The sequence below is a fragment of the Phalacrocorax carbo genome, chromosome 1 (genome assembly GCF_963921805.1).
Source record: "Phalacrocorax carbo chromosome 1, bPhaCar2.1, whole genome shotgun sequence".
Lineage (NCBI taxonomy): Eukaryota > Metazoa > Chordata > Aves > Suliformes > Phalacrocoracidae > Phalacrocorax > Phalacrocorax carbo.
The window spans coordinates 29,334,678-29,359,854 of record NC_087513.1 but is presented as its reverse complement, the minus strand read 5'-3'; the positions used below and the strand labels follow the sequence as shown (position 1 = coordinate 29,359,854).

At 36.7% G+C, this 25,177-nt stretch overlaps 1 protein-coding gene across 11 annotated transcripts in view; it reads left to right on the top strand.

Annotated features, from left to right (window-relative positions):
- Positions 1–25,177, top strand: part of FOXP2 (forkhead box P2) — a 441,997-nt gene that overhangs the window by 292,542 nt on the left and 124,278 nt on the right. For all 11 annotated transcript variants that reach the window (XM_064447190.1, XM_064447252.1, XM_064447164.1 and 8 more), the window contains one exon: positions 19,710–19,799. In XM_064447190.1, the coding sequence (XP_064303260.1) occupies positions 19,710–19,799 (90 nt within the window). Of the gene's footprint in view, positions 1–19,709; positions 19,800–25,177 lie in introns of those variants that run through there.

Below are 25,177 nucleotides of genomic sequence, written 5' to 3'. Positions count from 1 at the left end.
TTATCTTTGTTTCCTGTGGACAAAACGTATTTTGCCTGGTAGGTATCATAATGGATTTTCCACTAAAATTTCCGCTTAGAAATTACCGGGGTTGGCGCAGGAGATACGAGGAGACAGGAGTCTCTCTGTTATTGGGACTTCAGATTAAGTTATCATAATCAATTTTTTTTCTCTCTTCTGATCAGTCATTGTAAGGCTTAACTCAAAACATTTCAGAACAGTGGGCAGTATTTAGCGATCAATAACAGTGAATTGAGAGTATGATCCTTGCAGCATCAACTAAGCAGCCAGACATAACAGGGAATGTGATTTTTCATAAATAAAAAGATGTGTTCAGACTGTAAAACTGGAAGCCAGAAACTTATAGCTGTCACATTACCTTGCTGAGCAGTTATAAAATTTAGCATGTAATAATGTAAATAAGTAAACTTTAATTTAGGATGCATTTAAGAGGTTGAAGAGATTTGTAGGTCATCCCTTTTTAAAATTGTCCCACATAGTTGTTTTTTTTAATAGTGAAAGCACTAGCTGCTCACCAGGTTTCTCACATAGGTTCATATTTATACAGAAATTTGAAGCTGGAAATATTGCACTACAGCTTTGTTTATTATTCCACCTACTGTCTCAGAGCACCGAGCTGTGCATTATGCGTCAAAACATGTTCTGTTCTTTTGGAGTTCTTAGGGAGGCAATACGATGTAATTCATTATGCCCCGAAGATAAACAGTACCTCTTGACCTTTTCAAGAAAAGTTGCAATATTTTCTTATTCCAGAATGTAATATTGCACTGAGCCGATATCAATGTGATAAGATAAATGTTTCCTTTTCTAATGTAAACCAGAGTGCACTACATTTATATAAAAGTCTTGGGGGATACCCAAAGCCTCCAGATAAAAAGGGGCAGCTTGGCTATTGTAGGTCTGCATTTTTGAATTCTCAGTCTCAAAGCACAGAGAGGAAACTGCATCCAGTCTTGAAGACAGTGGCCAGGATTTTCAGAAGTGAACAGATTTTTGTGTTGCCCAGTTCAGGAGTCTCCTAAAGAATTTTCCAAGCAAATTAAAAACCATAGGATTTGTTACCATTTAAATACAAAGCAAAAACAAACTAGGCTGTAAACATCTTTGCTCTGAGTACCGGGATCTTTTGAGACGTCCTGGCTAAAGCACATGAGCCAGTGCTACACTGTGGGTAGCTAACTTGCTTTTTACTACACTAAAAAGTATTTCAGGAAATGAAAGACTAATGAGGAGTATTTTTTAAGTCTTATTTCTTTTTCTGCGTTCTCTGCAGTTGTTTAGAGCACAGTTTCCTTTTAGTCTCTTGGCTTTTCTTTATTTAACCATTATTTCACATGGCATGTTTCTGACTGATGAAGTTGGTTGCATGCAAATGGCGTTGCCACCATGGAGCGGGGCTCTGAACGTGGCCCTGCCGCCCGCTTCCAGTTTCCCTTCTGCCTCCAAAGCAAAGCCAAGCTCCAGAGGAAAAAGTGCATTTTGCTTGATAGACTTTGCCCAAGTATGAATGCAGAGTCTCTTTTTTCCTGGCAAATCTCCCTCCCCATGGCCTCATTTACCTTAGTATGTTAAATGTTTTTGTATGCAGGTCAGTACTCTGCTTTATATGTGGCATGGAAAAAACCTCTGTTACTCATGTATATTCTATTCACAGGAAAGAGTGGCTTTAACTGCAGCTACTATCACATGTAAAATAACATGGTATATTTTAGAATCATTATTAAAAAGGATTTACTTCTGTTACTGCATTTGGAACTTCATAGATATTCTGAACAGTTACTACTGTAAGCAAAATAATACTGTTATGCTATAAAGCAGTAACATCTTTCCACCCCTTCAGGATGAAAGTAGGACTATTTTAAACATAGCAATCACAGCATACAAATTAAATTCAACAGGGATTAAAATGCAGGAGAAAAGAACACGAGTAAGAAGTGAAATATCATTAAATCAGTCTATTTTATATACATATCTTGTTAATGCCATTTAGTTCTGGACTTTTTTTTCTTAATTTTTTTATTTATTTAAGCTTAAGCAAAAGTCTTAAAATCTAGGGACAACATTTGGAAAGAGGAAAGATTAAAGTCTGTATTAAGAAGCTAACTGAAAAGAGCAAGTTTTGAGGGAAGATTTTAATTCTTGAGTCAAGCAAAAACATGAGGAAAGATGAGCCTGCCATGTAGGTCAATGTAAGGAAAACCTTGGAGTCACCCAGGGAAGATGACGGCCATAAGCAGAAAAGGAAAGCTGACACGTTAGAAGAAAAAAATGAAGATGAGGTTCTTTAGTGGTCAAGGTGACTAGGACTTCGAGAAATAAGATTTTGAATTTCATCTGAAAACAAAGCATGTCTTCACAAGGGAAGCAAGCAGAAAATATGAATTAGGTATTCTTTATACTGGAAAAGAAATAGTTGTAATCTAATGAGTTTTAGAGGCAAAGAACTTAGATTTTGTGTTTGCAGATGTGCAGTCGTGAAGCTTGTTTACATGTAGTTCTCTCTTCGGTCCCCATATTTGTGATAGTTGTACATATCTGCAGTAAAGACAGTCCAAAAATTTCTTCCAGTTTAAAGGAAATTTCTAGAATATACATTTTGTGTGTGTGTATATATATATATTTAAGTTTATGCAGGCTGTATCCCATAGTAAAGGAAAGGAGCACACTAACGCAGAAGTGGTGTAAATGACTCGGCAGTGTTTACCACTCAGTCTGTAGCTTATCTCCTCACTCGTTGTTGGGGATAGTTAAGTGATTTATATCAAATTCTTTCTACAGCTGTCAGTACCTGCAAGCACATAAACAGACGGGTAAGATTTCCAGGAGGCAGATGCCCGCATCCCTAAAAAGACTGCTCTAACTGGCATAATCAGTACAAGAAATGAAGAGTGAATGAGCATGGAAGTAGAATTACTTTCCTACCCCTTGAAAGGAGGCAGTAACGGGCTACATTCATTTAATTGCTCCTGCAGCTGACTATGCTGAACTTCCCCTGAATATAGCAAAAAGGCATTTTAATCTCCAAAACCATCCATCTGGCATCTTCCATTAACATTAAACACACACACACCAAAAAAAAAAAAAAAAAAAAAAAAAAAGAAAGAAACGGAGTGTAGTTTTTGTTCAGAAACATTTATGTCTGAAATGAGGATCCTACAAAAATTTTAACCACTGGTGGAAGGTGCCCCATTCAGACTAACAGAGTTTGTCTGTGCCTTGAAGTTTACTGTCGCCTCTCATTTCTTCCTTACTAGACTGAAGTGCTTTAAATCTGTTTGAAATGTGTATATGGTTTGATATTGCTTGAAATGAGCTACAGTGTGAGTAGACATGAAAGACTGACAGTTGAACACATACAGTAATCAGCAAGGGCAGGATTTAATTGCAGCTAATTTGTACTGGTTGAACACCTCTCTGTATAAAACATATTTTATAATCAATTATATTTATAATGTTTTGGACAATCAACATATGGTAAAACTTAACAGTATAACCATTTAATCTAACACAGATTTGACCTGTCCCTTCTTCCTTTGCTTGTCAGAAGCTTTTGTTCCTTTCCTTATGGAAAACAGTTTAAGAAATGCAAGCCTGGATGCAGGACCAGAGCTCTTCCTATCTTTGGTCCTAATAATTATTTGTTTTTGAGGATGCATTGAAGTCCACCATGTGAAATGTTGAATTCCCTCTGTTCCCAAAACCTTATTTTTAGCTGAGAAATTCAGGAAACTTGCTGAAGCTATCTTACAGTGTGGGTGAATGCATATGGCTTGTGACAGGTTAGATACAAGACAATAGTTTATGACTGTGTGAAAGTACATTGCTGAATCCCCTTCTTCATTCTTAAGTATAGATGCCCTTCTCCTTATCATTCATTTTCAATTTTTATAAAACTGTGTTGAAGCTTTAATTATTTTGACTTCTTGTAACACCTAGGAAAAAACCAAGCCTAAACAAAGGCAGAATTCTGCTATGCCAGCAATAATACGGGGTAGCTTATTTGAAAAGCTTAAAAACTATGTTCTAGAACAGAAATTACTTCTCAAGAGTTGCAGCAGAGGCTTTTGATTCTCAAAAATGCAGAAATATTAAGAAAATGTTGGCTGAAAAACTTACATTCTGGAAAGCAAAAGCTCAGGTTGGTACCAGTTGTTGGGAAAATTTCAGAAATTGCTTCTTCCAACGACCGTATGGATTGGTAGAGGTGAAAAATCCATTGCTCCTAGTGTTTTTTTTAACTTCAGCTTTGTTGCAAAATATTTACTTTGGAATACTATTAATTCACAATGCTGATAAATTAAAATGGTGCTCATGATATATCTTGTCTTGCAAGATGATGTAAAAGCTTGAGTGCATTCCATGTGTCCAAATTTCAAGGAATGGTGCTTATTAGGTCAGTAGAAGTGCTCACTTCGTAGTAACAGAGTCTGCCCATGCTTGTTTTAATAGAGGGAGTATCTATACTACTTTGTGTCAGACTAGTCAAAGAAACACATGTCTTGAAGATTAAGGAAGTCAGCTTAAGTAAAATTAATTTATTTTCCTGAGTAGCATAATCATCTCTAGTCACTAGAATGTGTTGTCTCAATGATATTGTGCTGGCCTGATTGTTATACTCTGATTTCTATACGAGCTTTTTTTAATGCCTTCTAGTCAGGAAGAAATTTAATCTCTCTTTAACATTACTTCCATTGTTTTTATTTTGGTGCTATTCAATTGTGATTCTCTTTCCACTTGTAAAAAACTTTCTAAAATGATCTTTAATTTACAGTGTTAGTCCATGTAGTAATTCTGCGATTCACCTTATTTCTGTATCTTTTTAGCAATGAAGAAATAATAAAATTATTCTTTGTAAAGGCACAAGGCCTCTAGCCAGAATCTTCCCAACTTTTGATGCAGAAAAATATAAAGAAAAGTATCAGGGATTGTTAAATTATTTTTAAAGAAATTCCTAGGCCTTTTCATTTTTATAGTATCCTTGAAAAAAAAGTCCTTAGCACTTGAAGTTGAGCCTTTTTACACTGTTCACTTGTCTCTCTGCAAATCACACATGGCCGTAGCCACTTGTGACACCCCAAAGCCTTTGCAGTGTTCCCTAATATCCGGTTGCCAGAGTCCAAGCCAGCTTTGCTGAATAGCTTCCTTGCTCCTTTACCCGTAGCTGAGAGAGTTCAGTGCCAGCATTGAGAGCTGGAGCACTCTTGCAGCTGGTGACTAACCTGAGCTCTGAAAATTACTTTCTCTGCAGACTTTGTCAAATTACATAACTCTGAATTCTCAGTCTTAAGTGCCTAAACATGAAGACGAAAAATACCATCAACGTTATTAGAATTTACAGAAATGATAATACGGTACTATTTTTGTGGATTTGATTGACGGGAACTCTGGAAACAGATGCTTTGCAGTCAAATCTGTTTTTTTCCCCCTGCTTCTTTGTTTTTTTAAAAAAAGGCTTTTCATAAAACAGTGGATGTTGACAGAATTTTTACTTCAGAAGTAAAACTCACCCCATGTGCATAAGGTGGCCATATAAAACTGGTACTTAAAATTTGTCAGCAGACACACCATGGGATGTTGTTGGAGGTTCCTACTGCAACAGTTCAGAATGAAAGGAATCTTCTCCCTGCCCCCCAGCCCCCAAAGGAGTGTTTGTTGCTGGTGTTTCTGTCAACAACTTGTTTTTCCAACCTGTTGAGCTATGAAATCAGGGTCTTTGAAACTCTCCCAAGCCATCCCAAAATCACATCCTGGCTATCTCAGCTGAGAGAGGCTCTAAAACATGGTGTGCCTCAACTGTTCGGAGCACATAGGCATGATCTGCACTAGTAAATTGAACATACAGTTCCTGGATGCTCAACTGTGCAGCTGACACAGGGTGAGACACACCTGAACTAATAAGCGTTTTAGCCCCCAAAATTGGCATGATTGCATCCAGTTCCTTGGTGAGACTGGTCCTTGGAAAGGTCTGACTGCAGGACTGTGTTTGGCTGTTGCTTGGGAGAGTGCAGGTCAGCACAGGTAGAAAAGTGTGCCAAGAGCTGTGCTCACAGCTTGCCAGCGCAGAAGATGACATTCTCCTCAGGCACTCTCCAGTTCCTCAGCGTAGGTGAAGCCTGAGGGAACTGGTAGAAGTGCTATTGTCGTGATACCCTTTTCAGTAATTCACTCCCTATATATTTTTTGTAACTATAAACATGAAAGTGCATTCATGTCTTGGTGATATTAATGAACCTGGGGATTGCTGGAGGAGAGGGTGAGAACCTCTGACATTCATCTAAAATCAAAGATTGTTTCACCTGCTGGCTACAGCTCTGCCTTCAGGAAGCTATGTGTGCCATAAACTGTGTTCGGGAAAGTATTTCAAAGCAATGCCAAAGTCCTGACATAAAGTAGTTTCTCTCCCATTTTTATTTTTCTGTCCACTGTCCTATGGCATGAGAAGAGCCCTAGGAATTGCAGTAGACTAATAGATACAATCCAGAAGGCTTTCTCATAAAAGGCAAGGCCTTTTGACTAAAAATGCAGTAATACTATGATGTCTGTCGTGCATTTTTTTCCCCAGATCTCAGAGCTGGAATTATCTACATTTTCTCCTGCGAAATAAAAAATCCATCTCTAGTAGAGGGAATAAAACTTTTAAAATAACAGCTAAAGTAAAATGTACTATACATTGTAACACTATGATGGTATCAAAATATATAGTCAGGAATAGATCCATGTTTTGTATGATACTTGCAATACACTGTATGAAGAAGTGATGATCTGGGAAGAAGATATAGATGAGTGTTCACAGATAAGATGCACTGCCTCCTGCCTCGTCAATTAAAACAAAAGGCAATATTAGCAGCAATAAAGTGGTATCAGATCATCACACCTCAGTTTAAAAAAACCCAACCTTTACATGTTTACTAGTTTTATGTCGTCCCATGTCTTTCTACCGATGCAAAATGAGTACTGTGTGTTGAAAGCAGCACATAAAATGATTATGAGCTTAGAACTAGAATTCAGTTTATTATTTTTATTATGTGGCACTGTGAATAGTTTGGTATACTCAAAAAATTGCCAGTATCATACCTAGATGAAGTACACTTGTCAGACATAAAAGATTCTGCTCTATAGTACATACAGTTACTAAATTTTGAAAGCCCTTTTATCTGTCCTTGAAAAGCCTTGCTTCCTTTTTCAATCTCTGAACCTATGGTGACATGGGAGGAATTGAGGACTAGACATAAGGAACCGTTGTTAACAAAATATTTCATAAAATAATGAAATTATTCCAGAGGATAAAATAGAGTATTTATTGAAAAAGTTGGTCATCCATATGCAAGTTTAATTATCAGTAAATTGTAGAAGGTGAAAGTTTGCAGCAAGTTTGATAATTCCACTGGTCATTGGTCGGTGAAAAGTCTGTCATGTTGTAAAACTACGTAGGAGTGATGTGGAAAGAAACTCTTGATTGCTAAAGAAGTTAAGGTTTGGGAGGATATGTGTATGTATCCAGGCTATTTAGGTAATTTTTGTTTCATATTTTTCAGGAAAGAAAATGTAGCATTTCTAACTCAGGTATGTGTGTGAAAAGGCTGCAGAAGTGTAGTGTTTCTTTAATTCATACCATGCTATCTCACACCTTGATGGTACCTCTATGGTTTTATTTAAACAATTCAAAATGGCAATTTGATTAGCAGTCTGCTGGGTTTTTTAAAAGTACTGTAAAAATACTGCAAAAAAAAAAACCTGCATGAGAAATTTAGTGCATGGCTAGATATTGGTTTTGATTTAATAATGATTTTTAGATTAAGTGGGAGATTGGGCTCTTTCATTACTTTTTTCTGCCATGTACAGTGGCGATGCTGTGAGGGCTGGTGGAGAGCCGGCCCTTCCTGTGCTGGGGTCCGCTCTTGAGTGGGGGTGCAGGTTGCGCAGGTAGAGCAGGGGAGAAAGAAGCAGCTAAATAATACAGTTTTACATGTGCCTTACGTAAGTGCGCAAGTGTGGACGTACACATTTATTTTTAATGAATAAGTAAAAAGTGCTATGAGGGAAGTAAACCCCTCATCTGTGCTTTTTTCATAGACACCTTAGAGACAATGTGGGTGAAGGTATTTGAAGGAAGGAAGAGCAATGGTGATGACTTGATGCCTCACATAAAGGAATCTCTGAAAGAAATCCAGAATTTTTAAGAGAAGTCACAAAGAGGAAAGTATAGGAATTGTTACAGATTGCTGAGGTTTAAAATGTTGCAAGAAGAAAAAAGGATGTATTACAGAAAGGAAAATCTGGAAAATATTTCAAGGACATGAGATCTGAACTATATGCATTATGTAAAGAGGAGTGCGTTCAGAAGAGAAGACTATGAACTGAGTTTTGACCATGCTGAGTTGATGACAAGGCATGACAGAAGACTCATAAAACAAAAGCTGAAATTCGGATTTTGATTTGTGTAAAGTTAGGAACAGTGAAAATTATAAGAGGAGTAAAATTTACATCTAAACTTCATTTCCAGTGTATTTTGATCATGTGCCTAGGTTGCCAGTGCTTTTTTTTTAATATGCATGCTAGTGATAGTGATTATGCAATATATGCTACATGGTTCAGAGGAAATTTTTACAATCTGATGCCAGAAGAGACTTTAACTGATGTGAAGTATTACATATGTTTGGCACCAACATAACTGGGTGTGCCTACTTTTACAAATGCATCTAAAGATGGTAATGCCCCTGAGCATATTTATTATTATAATTCCTTGATTAGCTTGCTGTTCAGGAAGATTACTGTAGATGCCAAGGCAATATAATAAGGATCAGTTTTCCCTGAGCGAGCTTGATGAAGTGTGATTGGAACATCTACCTTTTAATTCAAATGCCTAACCTGTTGTGTTGCTCATGTATATACTACTTGGGAATTCCTCGTACAGTTGCTATCATTTCTCCAGCACCTAAACGCCCTGGGAATTGCAAAATGTCTTTCTATTCCTCTTCTGCAAAACATTTTTAGTAGCTTCAGGTCTTTTCTTTTTCATCCTTGCAAGTTTCTAATCATAAAGAATATACTCCCTACCAGATCTCACAAGGGCTGAAACTAGAATGAGGAGCCTGAGGACATTTGCCTGTCTGTCTTCACTTGCATTTTAGCTTAAAATTAAAGCTCTTTGTCATTTCACTCCGTTCTAATCTTCACTCTTAAAAGTCCCCAAAGTGGAGAATTCTTTCTCAGCAGCTCTGTCTACACAGCCTGTTAAGGCTCCCCTTCAAAACACACAACTCATTTGCCAGCTACAGCAAGAACCTGAAGACTGGGATTCGTCAGAGACAGAGGTCTTCCATGTTGGATCATGCCTGCTAGATCATCATCAAATGCACCAAAAGAGTTAAAAGGTATATAAGCAGCCCTAGAGGAGCGCTGCAATTGTAGTAATTTGGGCAGACCAGAGTAGACCACAAGTGCAGATAGCTCTTTCAGAGAGATGCAGAGCTAATCAGTGCTACTTTTATAGGGTTTTCCACAGGATATAAGCATTTCCCTCAAGAAAAAAGGTATTTAGTTTTATGTGAGTGGATGCATCTGTTACTTTACACATACGTACATATAAATTAATTTGTGATCATGGTACAGAGGTTCTTCAGGAGCCTCACAGTCCCTACGTAGTAGCATATTTTAATGCTTCAGAATTATGCCAAGGAGGTTAGATCAGACCTTGTGCTATCAGCACACTCATAACTATTGCTGAATGCCACCATTGATAAGTCTAATGCCTAGAAAATGGGTGTTTATTTGTACAGTTTACTTCTTGATCTCATATCAGTGTTTTTACTTTTTTTTTTAAAACCTCAGACAGGACTGCACTTCTCTCTCCAAAAGAAGGTTTATCAAAAACCTTGAAAAAATACAAATAAAATGCCTATTATTGTATCACCTATTTACATTCATGTTTATTGTTTCTTTCCCTAATTATTCTTGTGTTGAATATGTACCTGTAGCTCTTTGTGCTGACTAAAGTTTTGAAAAGCATTACAAAAATATCTGTAAGGAAAAAAATAATGGACTTACTAGGATTTCAGTAGAGCTGATTTAGCTTTAGCAATAAAGACTGATTTTTTAAAGTGGTTTAGACTATGTAGTGACTTTCGATCCAATTATTTCATTAAAAACATGATTAAAATCAGGTTAATTAAGGTACTTTCTAAGTTCTGTTATTGTAGCTTTAGATTTAAACTCACAATAAATTGAGTCAATTTGCTTTTGCTTTTTGGTTTTTTTGGTGATGTGTGACTGAAGTCAATTCAGACCCTTGTTCTTGCCTTGCTTTTCTCTCCTCTTCATGTCATTTCAGATAGGGCTCTATTGTTCATCGTAAGAATTGAGGTATCAAGAAAATGTTGTTTTCTGCTACTGTTGTGCCCGTACTTGGTGGTGAGGACACAAGAATCCTGACTGCAATTAGGGCACGGAGTGCTTAATTCTAACCCACCTCTTGTTCTGTATAAACTATTTCTCTGTTCAGTCAAAAATTTCAAGGATTGTCTCATAAACACAAATGTGGTCACGTAAGGTCGGAAAATTCCAAAGAGTGAGCCTGTATGCATAGCTCTTACTGATCCTCTGCTGTTAACTCACCATAGAAACAAACCATGCTGAAGCTTCATGATACTCAGTTTATGAGAACATGGTGTTATTTGAAATGTAGCAAGGTGTTAGACATGACAGTAATCCGAACTTGGCATGCTTTCACAGGAACCACACAATCAAATAAAATAGGGCTGGAAGACACTTGTAAAGATGTTTTGTGTCCCAGAGCAGAATCACTGCTCTTAACTGTTCCTGAAGATGCTTCTTAAACAGGTCCAGTGACAAGGCTTTTGCAGTCTCTACACAATTCATTGTACTCCTCCACTATCCCTACCATTGGGAAGTTTCTTCTTAAATTTAATTAAATCTCCCTGGATTCAGTTTAAGGCCATTCTTGCTTGTCCTACCCACGGAATACAATTAATTCTTTCTGTACAGAAACTTGCTGAAGACTGCTATTGCTTTAGGGGTTTTTTTCCTGTTTTTATGATCTGACTTCTGCTATCCCATAGGTTGGGTTTTCCTCATCGTGATCATTTTTAGTGCTCTTCTCTGGTCACTGGTAAGATGGTCCGTGTCTTTGAAACATAGTGCCCCAGGCTGGGTACGGTTCTCTAGCTGTTTCTTCAGAAAGTTGAATAAAGTGGAAAAAAATACCAGTTTTGTATATGACACTTCCATTTATATGTCCCAGATTGCTTTTATCATACTAACATGACGCTATTGACTTATGTCTTTAATATATGTTTTTCATCATAGCTGTATATTTTAAATCTGAGATTTTTTTAAATTATGTCCTTGTAAAAAACAGAACTTCAGTAATTAGATCTATTAAAATATTTGAAAAGAAACTTTCAATTCATAATATCGAATATGAAGCTCAGACATTAACTTCGTTCTTCTCCACTGATTATCAGTTAGATATTTCAGTAATGGCTGATGTGCCTTCCTCCCATACTGCAAAAGCCTGATATGACCATTTTGGTAATGTAGTTGCAATCTCACTCATGTCTCTGGGTATGGTTTCGTAAGGGCAGTGGTAAATCAAATCAGTTTAGTGTTCAAATAATTGGAGTCCTTTCAATCAGTAATCTTCCATAAATGTGTAATTCCTCACATTTTCATTGGCTGAGAGAGTTTGATTTGTATAATTACCGTAACTTTATTTGTAAATCTATTTGTAAATTTATTTGTAATTTGGTACCACGTAGATCCATACTCTTTGGTGGATGGCTTTAGTTCCTAGCTTGCAGGGTATTGGGGTGAGGAATCTGTGCTTATGATGCTTTGTGTCAGCACTCCTTTGCCAGTCACGGTATAGAATGTTATTTAACTGAAAATACACTGTAAAGATAGAGGCATTTATTTCTGCCTTCTAAAGAGCTAAGGCCATTCTAGGGTAAGTTCTCCTTTGGCATTTGTTCTTCGCATGTTATTTTATGTATATTTATGTAACATCTCTATATTACTTAACAAAACTAGTCAGTCCTTCCTTATATCTGTCCTCTCAAATTTTAGGTTCTGTTCTAAGAATCTTGCTGCTCTCCAGAACAAAACATTTTTAGTATGTGCTTCCTTTTGTTTTATATCTGCCTCACCTTTGGTTTTAGTTTGTATCTTATGATTTTTATTAATCATTTGCTTAATAATCTCCATGCTGATTTCATTGTCTTTAATTTTGAAATTTCCATTTCAGATATCTATCTGTTAAAACCGCTGCCTTCTAACAGACGAACGTTATAATGCTTCCCTTGATATTATGTTTTGTTCTCCTCCCACATTTGCTCTGCATTTTGATTTTAGTACAAATGGGACCACTCTTGCTTTCATTTGCATCAGTTCCTTTCCTATTTATAAATTATCAAGCCATCTATTATTCCACCTAAGCCAACACTACTTTGTTTCAGACTGCTTTAGCTGAAAGTAGGCTTCACAGCCAGTAAGTGAATGTCTACTATGGACAGACTTGAAAGAAGGTCTTTTTTTAACCAACTCCTTTCAAATCAAGGATACATACACATTTGTACCAAAATATTATATAAATGTATAATAATTCTAGGGATCTTTTTTATTTCTGGATTCACACATGGGATAGCTGTATTGATTGTTCTTCTTTTCCCTGCACACTTAAATAGCTTTTACATATCTGCTAGCTGATTTTCATGTAAAATAGTTCATACCAGTTTTCTTGTGGAAAACAGGCTGCCATTACATCATTCTGTTCCTGTAAAACTAAGAGATCAGCTCTTCTGTTTAGCTATTACACGACCCAGTTTTCTAAAAATGACACCACATGGAAGAAAGTAGCATTGGCAGGACGTTTTTGAGCTTGTGGCTCTGGTATTTGATATGTGCACTGTTTATGTTTTCATTGCATTAATTCAGTTAGTCACTGCGTAATATAAGTAGTAGGAATGAAGTAGGGTAGATTGCCTACTCCTGTGTTTACAAAAGGAAAGTTAAGTTCAGGCATGTTAGATGAAAGAAAGGACATTCTCAGGTTGGAGCACAACTCTGGTGCTGTGGGGCCCCATCTCTCCTAACGCTTGACACTTGCGTTCCTCAGGTGGTCCAAGCCTCGGAGACGGCATTTGAATTTGCTGACATGGGCCGTGTTACGCGTGGTGTGACGTGTAGCCCTAATGACCAATGCAGGCTCATGTCTTCAGGGAAGAGCCCTGATAATGCCACCAGGAACTGAAGCAAGCCGTTGTTTTGGTTTTAGTTCTTGGTCAGCCAAATAATGAGCAGGAAAAATGAGAGAGTTGTTTTTGAAACAGTGTTTAGTATCCATTAAATTGGGTTATATAGAAAGAAGCTAAATTTGCTTTCTAAAATGAAATACGTTAGCCACTAAGTTATTAGTGCCCTGTATTTATTTAGCATCTTTCACATGGGGAAAAAGTAAGACGCTAAACAAAAAAAAAATTGCCAAAACAATTAGAGTGAAAAAAATCTGGTAATTAACTATTATTTTTCACAAAACTAGTCTAATTACGAATCAGTCATGGTAAAATGAAAGGTCAATAACTACAGATGCATAATTTCTCTCTGATAGATTGCTGTTTGAAAATAGGTTTATGACAATTATGTGATTAATTTCCTTTTATTAAACAGCATTATGAGACTTCATGTTGCATTCATCAGTTTATTACTGTTACTTTTTCTCTTCAGTTGCAAATTAATCCTGGATAACATCAGGGCAGAAGCTCAGGTAGATTGAGGATCTCATCCTCTAGTGTTGTTTGTGTTGCAGGGAAGACCACAGATCTGAATCAAAATCAGAGCCTCAGTATGCTGAAACTGGCGGTATCATCCTAAAAAAACAAAACAAAACAAAAAACCCCAAATCTACAAACTGCTTTTAGTAAAAGAATGCAGTGAAATTCTTACATTTCTAAGATGAAGCACATAAGTAATATAAGTACATAAGTTAAATGTTAAACTGTGATCCAGAACAGCTTTCCCCACTTGCCACCTAACCCTCAAAGTGCCCTGCCTTTTTATCTTTAAATTCCTCAGGCATGAAGAGTTGCTGTCCTGGACAAATACGGAATTTTCCCAGCCTTGGAAAAGCTGAGCAGCCCTGGGGATCCAGGAACGAGGCATTCATTGGCACAAATTCCTATAGCGTCAATACAGTAAATGTTTTCTGGTTTTTCACTGTTCACTTAATCCCAGCCCGTAGGCTTGGGCTGAGCACAGTATTCAGTGGCCACCACCCCTTTCTGGGGACATAGCTGTAGAAAGTCAGGTGTTGTATTCTGTCTCTTATCTAGCAACCTGGTGGTAGGAAGACTTGGGATGGTAATACAATGTCCAAGGTTGTTGCCTCTTCTTGACTGTAATTGAGTTTCAAATTATTTTGGTCTCTTGCAGGTTTATGTTCGACTGCTAGGCAAGACTGCAGGGCACCCTGCAGTTCAGCTGCTGAAATTGCGCCCATCACATATTGGGGCTGTCGGCAGCTGCTAATCTAGATGCAGAAGTCAGGCAAATCTTTCTTGTTTGAGTATTTGCATACTTTGATGTTGGGTTAATTGAGTGAAATCCTTCTTAGTGACCATCTACATTTCTTAGTTATTTTATTTCTTGAGGTGGGTTCCAACAGCCTTAGCTATCTGGTGCTTTGTTTCTACTTCTGTAGGAAAACGCTGTAATAATTGTTCCGCCTACCACTCCTAGGTGAAATCAGGCTGGTTTTGTGGCTTGGCTTTTAGTTCCATCCAGGATTTCCTTGACTTCATGGGCTCTGTAGTATGGCACATTTGTCCTCAGCTGGCAGGCCAATAGGTTTTATCTTCTTAGCGTAGCTTAGAGAAAGAGTGTGTTGTTCACTAAGTAGAATTAGGATGTCTTGGGGTGCATGGGAGTTTGCTTTTCCTGTCAAGTCTTCTGGAGAGACTGCTGTTGGAAAGGAGTTGGATCATCTTAAATTCAAGATTCTTTGAATAGTGCTAAATGCTTTGCTACTCCATTTGTAAAGACTATAAGCTGCCATGCTGACTGGCTGGGATATTCATTAGAGAACTTTCTGGGAAAATAGAGCCAACGAGAGACAAAGGTTTAGCAGTATCCTTTGAGTGCTGTAGGGGAATGTTGAACAGCGTCGTCTTTCTGTCACCATCTTTTGAGGATCTCATACAACTGTGGGTGATTCTGGGCTTCATTTGGAGCCAGGTGGAGAATGGGACCACAGCAGGGGGTAAAGGGGCAGTGGTTTTTATAATAAATGTAGCTATGTCATCATTTGGTTAACTTGTTATTCAACCAGTGCAGAGCAGTCTTTGGCCTTAAATCCAGCTTAGCATGTTGATACGTTTCGGTTGCATAGCGTTACCAGCGAGATGACTCTCGTTTGACATATTCAGCTATTTGGAAACTTATTTTATGTTCAGAAACTTTTTCACGTTCAGCAGGAATGTTAGAGTATGCAGTTATTTGAAAAAATAAAATAGGGATTTGGACTTAGAAAAGGGAAAGAATCTGGTTGTCTTCTGGCAAGTTTTTTTGGTTCTGGTTATCTGCAAAGCGTACACCTCTTGTCAGTATAAATAGGGAGTGCCTATATAAACATTCTTGTTTTGCCTGTTCCACATAATAGTTTCTTGTATCATATTTCTTTTGACCTCGCTATCTGAAACCAATTACAGGAGATCCATTTGGGCTGCATCTATTTTCATAAGAAGCCCAGGCAGCAGTGTTTTTCTCAGAGATGAATATCAACATCAAATATGCTTCTGAGTGCTTTGTTATTTATGTTTCAGAGAGATTTTGTAGCCTTCAGCTCTCAAGAATGTGTCACGCTGTGCTGTTTATACATTGACGATATTAATGGGCGTAGATGTCATTTTTCATTTTAACGTCTCACATGCAACAGGCTGATAGGTTAAACATTCCTGGTTTTAAAGGAAAGATATGAGTGACATCTGTTTCCTAAAAATACACATATATTTACTTTTTTTAAAAAAAAGTAATAAGTTTACCATCTTTTATGGGCAGCTTTCATTTTGTTAAAATGATAAAAATTTAAAAAATATTTTAAGGCATGCTTAAACTAAATACAAGGGTTTGGAATACAAAATAAAAGCAAGTTGTATCCCATAGTATTACCACCAACAAATTGCAAAATCTACTGCAATTTATCAACTTTAATAGGGTGAGTTATATGCAATTAATTTCATTTTTGTTCTGCTTAAATTTTAGCTATAACAAAGCTGCACAGTAAATATTAAGAAGTAGTGTTCCCAATAAATATTTTACTAGAAGACACAGTGAGTTCTGGAAACCATATGCCCAAATTTCCTGCTTATACAGCCATTATAATGATTTTCATTTGCATTATTAAAATAATTTCTAATCCTCAGTTCTTTTTATTGCTTTTGTCTGCATTGACTTTTTTGTATAGTTTTACTAATTTAGATAACTTAATTAAGGAAAAGTGCCTACTAAATTTGAAACAAATGTTATTGGAAACTGGATACAATTTTGGCTGCCTTAGAATCTGTTCTTGCTGCTGTTAACTTGAGGTAGGGCTCAAGATGATTTTCATCTGCCAGATTTATAAATGTCTGTTAGTTTGTCTTCATCAAACTGTTTTTAGGCCATGAGTTATTATCAAGTTAGTTCACAGAAATTTATAAATGGTACACACGATGGGTTTTTACCTGAAGTGTACATGTTAAACTATGGATTTTGAAAGACTCCTTCAAGTTGTCAGTTTATTTTGCGAAGATTTAATAGCAGCAAATGAATTGGTAGAACTGAATGTTTTACAGTCTCATAATCTTCACTTATGAATAATGTCAGTAATAATCCTTTGAAATTAACAGTCTGTTTCTGGGAGGCTGTTTACTGAGTAGCAAAATCTGAAGTTAAGCTGTACACTGTGAGGAAAAGGTACCATATGACAACTGCTATAAGAACAAAGGCTGACAGTGATTTCTCCTTATGAGTTTTAAATCATCTCTGATCTCTCAAAATTGTTTTCTGTTCTTCTTCTATCTCCTGTGTTTACAATAATCTAAACTGCCACAATAAGATCACTGAAGTATTCAGGTAGTCATCATTTATAAGACATTCTGTATTAAAAGATGAGCCTTTACTCCTTTAAAGATATCCCAACCAGCATATATGAATCACAATAGTTTAAGTAGTAGAGCCTTTTATGCAAACATATCCTGTTTTGCTGCCTTGCTTTTTCATATGGTGTGACTCTTTTTGTAGTTAGCAGAAGGAAGTCATGCTTTCTTGGGCTGATTCCATGGGAGTACGCTAGCCACAATTTGAAATTATACTGTCTAACTTAAATCTGAGCTGCAGCATACTCTAATTCTCTAATTTTCAAGTACTGTAAATGTACAGCTTTACCAGGTGCTTGCTTGCTTGTTTTATTGTATTGTATTATTGTATTGATGTGAGATGCCTTTGCTGCTAAGGAAGACCAGGACACTGAAACAACTTACCGAGTGTCCCAGTTATTTGCAGGTATACATCAGCTGTATATCATTACAATTTCTTTTCCAGATAAAGGCTGTGTAATGAATTTTCTGAGACTGCCACGAATAAAAAATAGTTATCTTTATGGTTTTTCCTGTTTTCTGTAACTCCAGATCTGTCCTCTAGTTCTTGTAGCAGTATCACCTGGAGTGGTGAGGTTGGTTTTCCTGCACAGTCTCCCATGAATTCAGGAGTGCAAGAGTTCTCTTGCTTCCGTTGAAGTTTCCCTTTTGGAGAGCTCTAACAATTGGGAAGGATTATTAATACACCATAGATATTCTCTTCACGCATTTAATCCATGTTTGTGCTTAAACCACTGCAAGATGTTGGGACCAAATCCCGGTGCCCCTGAAATCAACAGATATATTTATCTCTGATCTCGGACAGAGCAGTATTGTCCTTTAGGATCTACAGAACTGTGAGTGCAGAAGAGATTATGCTATTCACATAGGAAACAGGGCATCCAGTGGTTCCTTGGTAACAAAATATTTCAAGTGCACTTTGAAATATGCTAACTTTTATTTATTTTTGGCAGAGAGAAGCTAGTTCTGTGCGTCTCGTTGCTTAGGTTCAGAGGAATGTGTAGTCTTTGTAAAGCTGACCTGTAATTACTTGAGAATTTGATGAAACAATACAGGGATTGTTGTGGGAATGTCTCCAAATGTTAAAAGTCTGCTCTGCAAACTTTGTACCAGAGCTTTCTATGGGGAGACGAATCAATGTTGTTAGGAGATGGTGCTAGTGCATTCAGTTTGTTTACTTTGGTTTTCTATGTCTGCCTGCCTTCTCAGAAAACTTGCTTGGAGCCAGACTGTAGCAGCCCTCTCTCTGTCTTTTCATAATTGATCAGGGGATGACTGCCTTCCCTGAGGGTTAAGACGTGGCAACTTTTTCTGTTTGCTCAGCATCTCAATGCAGTAGTTCAAACATTGTTCACACCAGCTGGCAGTGTAATGCCATATGCACATCTTGTCAAAGCAACTGTTGTCATGGATACTAGAAACTATCTTAAAAACCACCTCATTTGAGTCTAATCAAAATTGTACCTTTCTTTATCAGTTGAGAATCTTTATTATTTTAGGGAACATTGATCAAATGGCATTTATTGCGGTATATCCCATCTACAGTATGTTTTAATAGCATAGATAATAGTGTGATGTGTTTTAAAGCTGTAACTGCTATTTACTGAACTGATTTTTTTTTTAAGGTGGGGGGGAGAGTTCTCCAGGTAGTTTCAGTGGAAATGTTTTGAATTGTTTGGGGTTTTTAATTTCTTAGTAAATACCACTTTATAACATTCGGCATTTTAAAAATGATTTATAGGAAAGATTAATTTAGATTAGCCTTCTTTGGGTAAGTGGAATGTTTGTTTACATTTCATATGTTTAACTGTGTTTTGCTGAGTTGGAATGAAAACATAAAATAAATGAAAACATTTTCTATTTTGATTGGGATACTGTCATCCCAGAGTCTAATCTGGTTGGTTGAGTAGTAATTTCTTTGTTCTCTGATTTTCCTAAGAATGCAAATGAAAACCACTCATTTTTATTTGGCATTAAAATCACACTTTATTTTGTCAAAGGAGAGGTTTCTCCTTGAATTGTAAGTACAAAAAGTGTTTCTAATCTTCAATGAATATCCTTATTAATTCACTTTCAAGATAATCTGATGTTGATTTGTCAAATTTAATTACAGCTTCCGGTAACACTTGAAGTCTACTTGCTTTTGCTTCAAAATTCTAATATGAAAATGCAAATGGAATGATAATTTGCAAGGGAGTGGGCATTTTAGTTGAACACTCAAAGACAAGTTCCTTGTGGAAATGAGGCTATTGATGCAGTTTATGATTTTTCCTCTTCAAGCACTTTAAACAAATTAACTTTATTTCCTGCAGGATTTCATGTACATTCAGAAATTCTAGTGAAGTCCTATATGTGTACTTTCAGATGATTTTTTTTAATGTTTTACGTAAAAAACAAACCGAAGTCTGAAATCTAGCAAATACAAATTGAATAGGAGGAGATTGCATGTGTTCGACTGGACTTTTACCTAACATTAGCAATGAGTAACTCATCTCTTTCTAGGAACTGGTGGAAATTATTGACTTTTTTTTTACTTTTTAGGCACTCCAGGCAGCAAGGCAGCTGCTTTTACAGCAACAGACAAGTGCACTGAAATCTCCTAAGGGCAGTGATAAACAGAGACCACTGCAGGTTAGTAAAGTATTGTTGCTTTTGGGGCCTTACTCTCAGGGAAGAGTGCTGTGCTTGCTCACACGTGAGGTGTGTGTGGGGATGCCTGTGCTCTAATGTTTTCTATGTGCACAATCACATGCAAGAGGTTGCAGGCTTGTGTGCTGGTGACTTCTCATTCACAGAGAAAATTCACTGTAAGTTACAAAAGCCTTTCATGGCTATAGATGCTTAAAATGTCTTAAGACTAAGTCTGAGTTCAATAGCTATGGTATAAATTAATTCTTTATAGACATGTTGCAAAATTGGTATGTGATTTTTACACATACGTGGATTAAATTGTAAAAATGGCTGCGTTAAGACTAAGAGTAAAGCAGTATCAAGAAAAAAATTGCTAAATAACTCATCAGTACTATATTTAAGTGACAAACAGGGAAGCATTCAGAAACTACCAACACAACTGCATGAAATTATGAAAGAGCTGCTTCTGCCATTTTAGAAAAACATACGTCACAGAGTTTCACACTGGGATGCTGTTGGGCTTCAGACTGTGTTCAGGTGAATAGGAGTTCCCTTACTGAATAATTGTTTTAAATGTGTTATGAGTAAAACTATAGATGGCATTTTATTTTTGAAAAATTTTATCTGGTGTTTGTTTTTTTTTTTTTTTTGAGGTTTTAGTTCATTTTTTGCTAATTCATAGTTCCATATGAAATTACATTCTTCTGACAACACTGGTTCTCTCATCGTATATAGACCAAATATGAGTGTTTGCTGAATTAGTCTGTTACAGACAAAAGATGTACATGGGAGACGATTTTATTTTGTTCAGAAATAAAAATTATAGCTCCTATCATTCTCTTCCTCACATCTATTTCTCTGGGTGAGCCTTTATCCTCTTGGAACTTCCCGTTTTCTGATGGAGTAAGGAGGTTTTATCTCATTTTTAGTTTTTGTCGTGCATAATGGAGGACCCCAGGCACCAGAACTTATCTTTTTCTCCACCAGCAAAATGTGAAATTTGATCACTTGCTCAATTTTTGTATGTAATTCACATTGTCTCCTTTTCTTTGTGAAACCTTATGGAGCAATGTTGGACACAGCAAACAGTTCCACATTCCACATCAGCTCTCTTCAAATATACTTTTAGCGTTGTATTTATTTGCTCAGAACCAAACAAGAACTTAGGGAAATGATTAAAGAAAATGGAAAAAAGAAAACATGTCAAGTTGGCATCTTGCCATGCTGTAGCTGTAGTCCAGTCCAGAGGCGTAGGAGTCCTGGGACCATGTCAGCTTTCCACTCTTCACCCTTGACTTTGCTCTGCATTACATATCTTCCTGGCTGAAGTCACACCAGAAGAGTAGTCGTAAAGGCAGCAGCTTATGAACGATGTTGTTTTTTAAAGTTTTTGGAAGTGGAATTGGTGATCTTGAAGGGCTGAATAATGGAGATGATTAATTTAATGAATACTGTGAAAGTAGTTTATTCTGCCAGCTCCTCACTCTGAGAGATAACATGGGCTGTACTAGGAGTGTACAAGGTCCGGACGTTAAGGGAAGTATATGAAACAGGGAAAAAAAAGTGATATTTCTCCAGTATATGTTTCCCAGTGAGGCTAGCTTACTTTAATCCTCCAACTTGTAAACTGGAGCAGTTCAGGAGCTACTGACTTCTCTGTTCACATTCTCCACCCATTCGTAAACCTTTTCACAGCTGATGTGAGATCAGGGTGATCTCACAGATCTCACACAAAGATGTGGGGGTGCACTATTTGTGGTAGGCATTGATGAAAGCAGAGAAAACCATGTTTGGAGACAAAGTCAGTCATTACACAACTGAGAAGACGATGAGGTGAGGAGAGGGTGTCTTGTGCTTTCCTACTCCCAAAGCACTAACCCTGGCCTGATTTTTAAATGTCATGGGATGGCGTATTGTAGAAGCATCCTGTATTACATGTTTGCTGGGAAGAGTCAGTACCTCCTGAGTCACACTTGCAAGGCAGGAAGAAAATAAAGCAAATAATTTTCTTTTCAGAATTGTTACATGCTCACTAAAGCCAAGATTATTGCTCATGTTTCCAACTTTTCCTTCCATGATCAATGTGTACACAGTGCCTCTTATTAGCCTTGGACACTTCATTTGGTTCATTATTAAATGAGACAAAAATGAAATTTGCTTCCAGACTTTGGTTTATGTATCAAATACCATGTAAATTCAGGTATGAGCACAAACTCCATTTTAATTTTCTTCTTTTGTGAAAAGGATGTATAAAGGTTTTGAAAATGAGTCCTTGGAGCTTTTCTATTTCTACCTTTTATTGTTACTACAGAGCTGTTCATTGTTCATTAGGTAGTGGAAATTCACATTTTGAGCGTCGTGATGCCTGTTTGACCAAATACTGTAATATGGGTCATAAAATTGTACAGTATTATTATTTTATTATGCCAAATTTAATCGTAACTTTAGCCAAAATTCCCTAGCAGTAGGAATTGCTAAATGTGTATAAGCAATTTGAGGTTTATAAGACAAAAATACTTTTGCTTGTGTTTGTGCTTAAGGAAACAGAGTCCTCCCAATACTTTAAAATACTTTAATATTAGTGTATTTCTAATTTCAGAGTAATTTACTGATCTGGCAACTGGAGTTACATTAGAACTGATTCATAAATCTAGTAAAAACCTAATAAAACTTATAAAACTAGATCACACATCTGCAGGCAAATGTGGGTGTTAGGTAAGCCTTGCTTTTGCATCTCTCATGTGCTCCATATTTTGATGTAAACTATTCTGTTGCTCCACGTGCCAAAGAAGAATAAAAATGGTATTAATTTCAGTGGCCATCTTTTCGTATTGGATGGATATTTGGGGGAAAGTAGCATATGGTATTTTTATATATGTTCTCTCTGTTGTTCCATAATGCGTCAAGTATTTTAGTGACTTACAGCACCTACTAGCTAATCAGCAAGTTGACAGCTTATTGAAGAAACCTTCAAATTTGTGTCCTCAACTTTGCAAAAACAGGGTGTTGGGTAAGTTGTCAAGTTCTACTGTGCTTTACAGAGGCGATGGTTTTAGAAAACCGCTGGGATTTTCGTAGAAGAATTTGAGTGTCCTTTATATCCTTCTCATGAAAAGCCTTATTAAATTTACCGCTAGCTATGTGATCTATTGTAAAAGAGGAATGTTGTGTTGGCAAATGTTTCTGGTTTAGTTTTTAATGCAAAAGTTACCCAGATCTAGTAATTATTTTCAGGGGGGAGGTTTATATTTAGACTGTGAGTTAACAGAATACCTGCAAAAATTGCAGTTTAGAAAGACGCTTATCTTGATCTGCTATTACTTTCTGATTTACATTTTCTGGGTTTCAGACTGCAGATGGCATAACCATTAGCATGTCTTATGCAAAACAGGAGAAAAACATCCCATCTGACAAGCCTGAGTACCAATTGTAGTAGTTATTTTACTTTCATGTATAGATATCCAAATAAATGTATTTGAAACATGTTTATATGTGCCATTCATTACACTGATGCACCAATTGAATGGATCCAATCAGTACACACATTAATTAATGTCATATTGCAGAATAGCTAAGGAGGGTTTGTGATGAACGTTGAGGATAATGTTAACCTGCATAGATTGAGATAATAGCATTTACTTCTGTACTGTGCATCCTGGAAAACATATTGCAGTAGTAAGGTTAATATTTCTGTAGTCCTGGTTTTTGATTGAGAATATTTTTCTTTTCTGAAGAAGCTTTGATTGTGGTAATCTGTGGTGAAACGAGCTGATTGTTTTCACCAATTTCACCCCCTATTACCACATTTCTATAGTAGGCGTAATAGGGAAGATGTCACTTCAGCTCTTAGAACCTGTAGCTCATTCTCCTATGGCAGAAAGTCACTGTCCTTATGGCCGCTGAAGAACCTGGTGCCGTCTAGCCCGAGTTTTAAAACTGGCAGCTTCATTGTTCTTGTTACACTTACAGTCATGAGCGAGACTTGCAGTTCTTCAACAACTGTGCAGAGCACAAGCATAACCCAAAGGTAAATGCTGTCAATTTGCTGCCACTGGTGGGTGGTCGTGTACAGCATTGCAATTATTTCCTTTCCAGGTAGGCAGATCTCGGTGCTTAGGCTAATCTGTCCATGATACACATACTATTGTTGGCCGCATAGCATAGTGATTTAGGCAGCTAGTTAGAATTTTATTTGTTTGCTCTAAGAACTATGAAAAGCCTGTTTCTATTCCCTGTAATGTCTCTAAAGAAGTGGTTTATTTTCATAAAGTCAGACTTTGAACTTTATCCCAATTACAATATATAGGAATTTATCTTCAGTCCCACAAGTTAATATATCTACAATAAATTGCTTAGTTGTTTTTTCCTTCATGCTGGAGGATTTGTTGTTCCACATCAGTACTAATGCATTCTGTATGAGGATGGCATGTCAGGAAATCATGACTCCTGGAATCAAAGGGTTAAGCTCAGTGTATACCAAGCCTGTTGTATAAATATCATGCTGTGTGGAGTGTTGAGTTGTTAAGGTAAGCTTTGTTTATTTAGCATGAGCACTTCACTGAAGTGTAATCATTTGATAAAATTTGGGAAAAGTAAGTATGCATTTAAGTTCATTGACTTAATTTTATTGCATTAGTGCATAGTATCAGAAGAACCACTTTTTTAAAGACGTGCAAAATGCAAAATTATAGCATGAAAATTTAGCATGAAAAGATACTCATACTCTCTTTTAACCTACTCTCTTTGCCTTACTCTCCCCTAGTTTGGTCATCTCCCTTTGGATCTTCATGTGGGTCTGAATTTAAAATTCATTGCACATAATAAATAAGCAAACATAACATTAATTTTGTAACTTTTAATTACTTTTTAAAACATACATAAGGAGATCTTGAGAGATAAGGAATTGGGAACGTGAGGAAAAAGAAGCAAAAACCCCTGCTTTTAAATTATACCCTCTGACTTAATGCTCACTGACTGAAACCATGCATGCATAATGTTAGCAAAAAAATCCCATTTTAAAAACAGAAAAAAAAATGTTATGGATGTAACTTACATAGTTTTCTTTGCATTACATTCAACAAAAATAGAAACAAATCTAACTGGTCTAAAACTGTCTTTGCAAAAACTGCGTGTTACATATTTCTATTTATCTAATGTGTGCTGCTAAGCATAGGAAGTAGGAGGATTTTGTACATGCTAGAAAGCACTCATTTAGAAAGATGCAAATGCCTAATATATAGTGTAAGAGAAGAGTAGTGATAAACAGTCTTTTTCCCTCTCGAGTATAATTCTGGAGGAAATGTGGCCTACATATAAGCAAACATTGAGGCTTGGGGTAAATTAAATTTGGAAAATAGCTGCTGGAAAATCATAAGTCC